The 8,037-nt window shown below is 41.8% G+C and overlaps 1 protein-coding gene across 8 annotated transcripts in view; it reads right to left on the minus strand.

The window, feature by feature from the left end:
• Nucleotides 1–7,110, minus strand: part of PHC3 (polyhomeotic homolog 3) — an 87,533-nt gene extending 80,423 nt beyond the window's left edge. For 7 of the 8 annotated variants that reach the window (XR_004956838.1, XR_004956839.1, XR_004956840.1 and 4 more), the window contains exons 1-2: nucleotides 7,081–7,110; nucleotides 4,045–4,210 (exon numbers count right to left, since the gene is read on the minus strand). Coding sequence is in view for 5 of the 8 variants with exons in the window: in XM_036243582.1 (XP_036099475.1) it covers nucleotides 4,045–4,210; nucleotides 7,081–7,094 (180 nt within the window). In the remaining 3 variants the exon portion in view is untranslated. Of the gene's footprint in view, nucleotides 1–4,044; nucleotides 4,211–5,195; nucleotides 5,299–7,080 lie in introns of those variants that run through there. The other variant, XM_036243583.1, reaches the window with a different exon arrangement.
• Nucleotides 7,111–8,037: the final 927 nt, after the last annotated feature.

The raw sequence follows: 8,037 nt of genomic DNA on the forward strand, positions 1-8,037 counted from the left end.
TTCTCCACGGAGAACCTACCTTTGTTGACCAGCCTGTAGCAGAGGACTAAGAGAACAACATGTTCCACAAGATCCTTGAGGAGGGCGAGTCTCATCCAAAACAAACATTCAATATGGATGAAAAAGGACTGTTCTGGAAAAAAAATGCCTTCCCAGACATTCATTTCCAAGGATGAGGCCAAGGTCCGTGGCTTCAAGGCGTATAAGGATCGTATGACTATCATTACGTGTGGAAATGTTGAGGGATTTTTGCTCAAGCCTGCCCTTATCTACAAGGCCAAGAACCCTAGGGCACTAAAGAATAAAAACAAAAACCTGCTGCCAGTGCATTATATGCACAATGACAAGGGCTAGATCACAAAGAAGCTGTCATTGGACTGGTTCCACGAATGCTTCATCCCTCAAGTCAAGCTGTATCTTGCAGAGAAGGGATTCAAGTTTAATGTCCTTCTCCTCATGGACAATGCTGGAGGTCATGCGCAAGACCTATCCTACGAAGGTGTGCGGATGGAGTTCCTCCCAACACCACTTCGCTGATCCAGCACATGGACCAAGGCGTTATTCACGCATTCAAGGCCCTCTACACACGAAACACCCCGCAGCACCTCGCTGAAGGCACGGACCTTGAGGAGAACTTCTTGCTGAAGGAGTAGTGGTGGCAGTATACCATCGCGACCTGTCTGAGAACATCTAGGCTGCGTTGAAAAACATAAAGATGGAGACCATGAAGGTCAGCTGGAAGATGTTGTGGCCTGAAATTGTCCACGACTTCAGAGGATTCACCCCAGAGGATATAAGCAACTTGGCAGTGGATAAGGCAGTTAGGCTAGCCCGGATGCTAGCAGGAGAAGGTTTCGTGGCTATGACCCATGATGACGTGGATGAGCTGCTGTAGACACATTCAGATCCCTTAACTGACAAGGATCTGGTTCAGATGACTAAGTTTGCAAGTGAGGAAGAGGAAGAGCAGCCAGAGGTTCCTGGGGGTCAGGAGGAGGAAGCTGGCCTTACACTTGATTGTCTCTCTCAAGTCGTGAGAACTATTAAGGTAGTACAGGACATGACTGACGAATGGGACCCACAAATGATGCGTGCATTACGGTTCCAGAATACACTTGATGAAACGACAGAATCCTACAAAAGCCTCCTCACGCATATGAAAAGACAGCGCCAGCAACTGCCTGTCACAATGTTCTTCAGCTGCGCACCCAGACACCCACAGCCTCCTCCTAGTGCTCCTCCAGCGGAAGACGATGACGCAGCTGCTGAAGATACTGCACCACCTGAAGACTCTCCTGAGGTCGTGCCTTCAGAGGAGAAGTAACTTGCTCTTCTTTGCTGTGCAGTACATCTCTTCATCTTCATCGCTTCATCATTGAACAAGTGGCACTCTTTTCACAGGTTAGAGGTCGTGTGTAAGAATGTGTAATTAAATGTACAATAATAATGATATTTGTAATGTCTAATGTCTTATTTTCTCTTATTTTGTCTAATATATTGGGTAATACAAGTGTAATGGAGACTAAAAGGTGTTATTTCATGTCTGGAGGGCTCTAATAATGTTAAAAAATGTATTTAGAAGGTCGTAAACAGGTTTTCTATGCTCTAACTGTGAAAATATTCGATTTATAAATAAAGAATCCTACTTCGCGTAAATTCATTTATCGCAGTAGAGTCTGGAACTGATTAACTGCGATAAACGAGGGCCAACTGTAACAGAGAAAAATTCTTTATCTGTCCAAACCAGTAAGTCAGACTATGCCAGTCCTCTGCAACACATTCCAAAGTCATATCTTGCCCATGGTAACACTGAAACAGCACAGAACCCTAACAGCAGCATCACACCACAGAGTTTTCAAAGAGCTAAGGGAGTAACAGAGATACATATCTTACAGATTTAGGATCTGAGTCAGGACACCTTGAACCACAACATCATGATCTCTTTATCCAAATTCCAAGAAAGATATTTCCTTGTGTTGTTTACTTTCACATGTTCATATCTCATCTCTCCAGCTACAGATTGCTAAACCTGCTACAAACTCCTGTCACAATATCAATGTAGGTTTTTGACCCCTAGTTGCAGGAGACTACAGACCAGCTTTAAGTAATTTAGGATTATAACAGTATATCTTTTGGTCAGGTAAATCTATATATATGTTTTTCTAATTCCATAACAAATGAATAATCTATTTGACAGATACTTTTGTTAGAGTATAATAATTTTCCTATTGTCAACATAGTCTTTCATTACCATTTAATTCTATACTCATGGAAGAGAAATATTATTAAATACAAGTTAAAGACAGAGCACATTGTTCTTACTTTGTTAAAGGAAAAGGATGATAAAGAACATTCGCAGGACTGAAAAAGAAAGCTGGAAGGTATTAAAGAACTACTTAGGTAGTTCAATAAATATTGATTTGAATGTACTGCAGGGGAATCAATTCTATGATATCACACAAACTAGTGTTAGTGCTATTTGTGAAATATATCTCTATCTATATAGCTCCAGTAACACTTTTTTAAAATGTGTTATTAAAATATAGTTGAGATACAATAACATATCACTTTCAGGTGTACAACATAGTGATCCAACATCTATATACCTAACAAAGTGATCACCACTACAAGTCTAGTAATCTTCCATCACCCTACAAAGTTATGATATTATGAACTATATTTCCTATGCTGTATATAACACTATTTTTTATTAACACATCCAACTTAGCTAAAAACTGGAGAACGAAAGGCATATTAAAATATCACATAATCTATATGTTCAAAGACCTAGATACTCTTTCCTATATCCCTTGCCTCAGAGAAAGATGAAGAATATTAAAAACACAGTCTGCATTCCAGTTTGAATTTTTGAACTGGCTGGGTCTCCAACAATTCTGATTCCACCCAGGGTAACTTCAGAATCTTAAACCATACAACAGTTAAAGAGCCATTATACTGGAATATCCACTCTAGAAAAATGAACAGGGAGAGGACTATATTGCAAAGTTATTTTCAAGGAAGAATGCAATTATGGGTATTTTAGACAGAATAAGCAAGTATAATGGAAAAAATAAGAACTCACAGAGTGGTTAAGGGAACAACTCTAAAATCAGAGTACCTACTGGAGCTTTGTGAGTTTAGGAAAGTTATTTAGCCTACTTAAAACATCAGTTTTTCCATTTGTAAAGTGGAGATAATGACAGTATCTAATAATCCATGCAAACATTTATCAAATGCTTGGTCCACAGAAACTGTTCAATAAATGTTAGCTATGATTACTTACTGGGTACATCTAATGTGCCCACACAGTTCTAGATGTTTCCTTTAATCCTCATAATAACTACTGAAGTAGGTGGTCTCATCCTCATTTTATAGTTTCCTGAGGCTATTATGCCTCCTACCCAAGACTACATAGCTACTAATGATAAAGAAAATAAAATTCAAACAAAGAGCATATCAGACTGCAATACCCATGTCCTTTCTATGCAATACCACATTGCCTCAATTTCCATTTTTATAAAGGTTAACCAAGTAAACTTAATTTTCTCAACTAAGTAAAGAGCCTAAGATTTTTCCTAGTCAAATATTCCTTTCTACCTCTGCCCAAAGAGGTTTAGAACAAATTCTTCTGCTTAGGGTTCTTAAACCACATAGGTTTCAATTGAACCTCTTAATACATCTACAGACCTGAAAAGATCTCCCTAAGTCTATATTATGGGTTCAAATATAAAATAACCCAAAAAACCTAGAGCCATTCTGCATGTTGGGGCTCTAGATTATCTCCACATTGCAATAGCAGCTAGAGACCTTCCAATTATAATTTTCCTTACATATTTTATAAGCTACACTCTGACAAGTGTAAGCCCTCTCAATAGAATGATTATTAAATAACTTCTTGGTTGTTTCAAACATTAACAATTCTAACTGTACTTATTTAGAGGATATCATATAATTCATTGGATATGAAACAACAAATTTATTTGGCATAAGCAAAAAATAATGACATCCTAAGTCTTAGCCTACCCATCATTATAACTAAAATACCTGTACAGCATGTCGGTCTGAGCCACTGTAGACAGAGATCTGTGGTGGCTGCATTCGAGAGGAGGAAGTGGTGATGGTGGTCGTGGTGGTGCTACTGGTTGTTGTCGACCCAGAAGATGTTCCAGGGTTTGGTTCACTATCCATAGCTGTACTGTGGTCCTTGAATCTGGCAGATAACACAAAGGGTTTGTACTGGCAAAAGCATTATCTTATGGGTTTTAAAGAATATTTAATAATTCCAAAAAATAATCAATAGTCTAAGTTTCTAAGAAGATCCTCAAAACACAGATAGCACACAGTCACCATAAACACTTAGAAAAAGTACTTCACAAACATATAGCATGTTTAATACTTAATACCAACTAAATATGAATTCAAAATTTTCAGGATATTTAATTCAGATAAAGCCTGGACTAAAGTTTATCTTTTCATTATTGAAAGAAGATGAGTGTTTTGAAACCAAGTGATGAGTGAATACTAAACTACCTAGGAAAATGAAAACTCAAGCAACATCAGAGTACTTTAAAATATATATTTACGTTCTTTTGACCATACTAATTACAAGTTAAAGTCGTTCTTATCTATACATAAAATAGGATGCCTAAGGGCTTGTGATAATTACCTTAGTTTCTGGCTACCATGTATACTTGCTTTAAAAGTAACTTATTTTAGAAAATAAGTTAATAAAAAAAAATCACACTGGCTTTTTCCCTAATTAGTCTACAACACTGTCCTTACTACATCTAATAAGTATAATGAGTTATACCTATAAGGAGTACTCTGACTGGGTAGAGAAGAGCTGACAACAATTCCCCCACTTCCTTACCAAAATCTCTTTTTCACAAAGAACTGTTCCAAATTTTGAAAATAGCATAATTATGTCACTTTCCTCAGGTGGGCAGTAAAGTACATTTTAGTACAAGACTTTCTGATTTTTTTCCCCTTTAATATTACAAACTCACTTCACTGTTGTATAAAATTCTACTAAGTACAGAATTTGTATCTGAATAAATTCAATTATTTTAAGTCAACAGTAAGGGCTTCAATATTGTTATAAACTAGAATTATAAGTAGTTTTTGTATAGGGTGAGAAATGCACCACAATGGTGAAAAAGCACAGCAAATATACTGGTTTTATCTGCCCTTCTTACCTGTCTTTTCTTCTGAGAAACAAAAGCTGGCCCACCTCACATTAGCAGCACTGACAAGACTGTAACAAGAACACTTTCTACTTCAGGAAAAGACAAAGGAATTTGGCACTAGCTGTGTACACATACAATGTTCCCATATGGTGTCCTTTTTTTAAAATCCTCACCAGAGGACATTTTTCCATTTATCTTCAGATAGAGTGGGAGGGAGAAAGAGAGAGAGAGAAACATTGAGGTGAGAGAGACACATCAATTGGTTGCCTCCTACATGACCCCATGCCCATGACCAGAATAAAACCCGAGACTCTTCAGTCCACAGGACACGCCCTAACCACTGAGCCAAACAAGCCAGGGTCATATAGTATCCTTTTATGTACACGTTTTCTTTGTTCTTTATATCATTTATGTAAATAATATTCATATACTCTTCAAGCTATCAAATGTGCTTTTTTTTTAAAGTCTCAATTTAATAAGTGGAAAAGTGAAAGAAAAAAAGTGGGGGGGAGGAGCTCACTACACTAACTTTTTTTTAGTAAATGACTCAGATTACACTTCTCTGTTGGTTTTTCAAATAGTTTTTCAAACTGCCTTCCAATCATCAAATCAAATCTTATGGTACCTGTTCAACATCTTACAGATTTAGTGGTGTATAAGGTAAACTTTTTCCAAAGTACTGCCTGTCATAACACTTGTGAACCCATTACAAGTGATATGCAAAAAGGCCAGCTTAAATTCTGGTCCCTTTATTTATTTTTCTTATTGATTTTAGAGAGAGAGGAAGTGAGAGGGAGAGAGAAACAGAATCATCTATGAGAGAAAACATTGACTGTCTGCCTCCTGCATGCCCCCCACGGGGATCTGGCCCACAACCTGGGCATGTGTCCTGACCAGGAATCCAACGGGCAACCTCTTGGTGCATGGGTCGATGCTCAAACACTGAGCCACACCAGCTGGGCAAATTCTGGTCCCTTTAGAGTGCTCAACCATACCCGCAATCCAGTTCAGTGACTAACCAAAAATGGTCACAGAGAATCCAAATTGTAGGCACAATTCCAACCATCGGTGAGTGGAACCGGCCAAACCACTAAAATGCATTTAAAGACCTGGCACAAAAGAACAATTTTTGTAACTCCACCGTCTCTGCATAGCAATGTCTGCAAAACACAGCCGGCAGTCCTGGTGCCCAAGAGGCCTACTCAGTAAATACTAAGTTTGCGTCTCTAACTGAGCGTGCCATCACACCGCCACACAAGAATGTGGCCCGCCCGGGAGGCATCAACACTGCCTCGGAAACCCGAGGGAAAGCGGATCTTCCCTGCCAGGGGGTTTTCAGCCTGGCCAGACCCACAGAAGCCCCCGCCGCCGCAAGGCCGGCGCTGGGACACCTCCTCCAGGGCTCCGGGGGGAGGGCGCTAAGCAGCCCCACATCTCGAGTTTTCCCAGAGGTGGAGTGGGGTGGCACTGGAGCGGGAAAGAGGGGAGCGCAAAGGAGGCCTGGCAGCGCCCGCCCCCAGCCCCAGCCAGCATCCTCGGGCCCGGGCCGGCAGCCGTCACGAGGCTGCCTTCGGGGCCCACTTGCAGGGATGACAGCGCCTGGGAGGCCCACAGCGCGTCATCCCTCGGAAGACCCCAGTGACCTAAGTGCAGGGCCCCGCTGATCCAGGACCAGCTGGCGGAAGAGGCGCTCCCGCCTGGAGGTAACTGGACCCTTACAGGTCGCCTCCACCCCCCGACACGGGCCCAGCGGGCTCCTCCAGGGGAAGGACGCTCTCGAGTCTCCCTTTCCCCGCACTGCCAGCGAAAGAACCCTGAGCTTTCCCCTTGGAGGACGTGTCGCTGCCCCCACTCGCCCCCCGGTTACGACATTAGTCACCAGCAAGTCACTCACTCCGCTTCCGCCATCTTCTCTCCTCCATCACTAATATGGGCTGCGCATGCGTCCCCTGGCGGCTGCCGGCAGAGGGGCGGGGTCGGCCCAGCCCCCTGGTCCCTGGGGTCACGTGGGGTCGTTGGCTTCCAATACCCCTCCAAACTCAGGCCCTGGTGTCTCTGGGAATTGACCAGGGTTCCCCAGTTTAAATACCAAAATCCAACTCCTTGCTTTCTCTTGTCTAGGGTCTTCTTCCTCTTGGAGGGAGGTCTGTAAGCAAGATAAGAAAAGTTCTGCTTAGACTGTTAAATTAAAAATGTGAAGAACAGTGCCCTGGCCCGTGTGGCTCAGCGGTTGGAGTGTGGGCCTGCGGACCAGAGAGTCACTGGTTCGGTTCCCGCTAGGGGCACATACCAAAATAAATACATACATACATACATACATAAAAATGTGAAGAACATGTAAAGTATAGCAAAGCCTATGCAAACTGTGGAGAGTGAGATGATAGAAAATACCAGGAGGGCCCCTGCTGGTGTGGCTCAACAGTTGAGTGTGGACCCATGATTGCCAGTTCATTGATGTTTCTCTTTCTCCCTCTCCCTTTCTCTCTCTCTAAAAATCAATAAAGAAAAAATATATATATTTTTAAGAAAATACCAAGAAGATTGAATGCTAAGGTCTCAGAAGGCAAGGAAATGCCTTGGTGGATGCAAGGATTGTTACTGAGGGCAAATTGGAGTTTGGGGGCCTGAACCAGCAGTTCCTCTATCTTTTTTTTTAATCCTCACTCAAGGACACTTTTGCATTTATCTTCATATAGAATCGGAAGGAGAGAGGGAGGAAGAGAGAGAGAGAAACATCAATGTGAGAGAGACACATCGAGTGGTTGCCAACCACACGATCCCAACTGGGGCCAGGGACAAACTGCAACCGAAGTACATGCCCTTAGCAGGAACCAAACCCAGGACTCTCCAG

Source organism: Molossus molossus, unplaced genomic scaffold (genome assembly GCF_014108415.1).
Source record: "Molossus molossus isolate mMolMol1 unplaced genomic scaffold, mMolMol1.p scaffold_m16_p_5, whole genome shotgun sequence".
NCBI classification, from domain to species: Eukaryota; Metazoa; Chordata; class Mammalia; order Chiroptera; family Molossidae; genus Molossus; species Molossus molossus.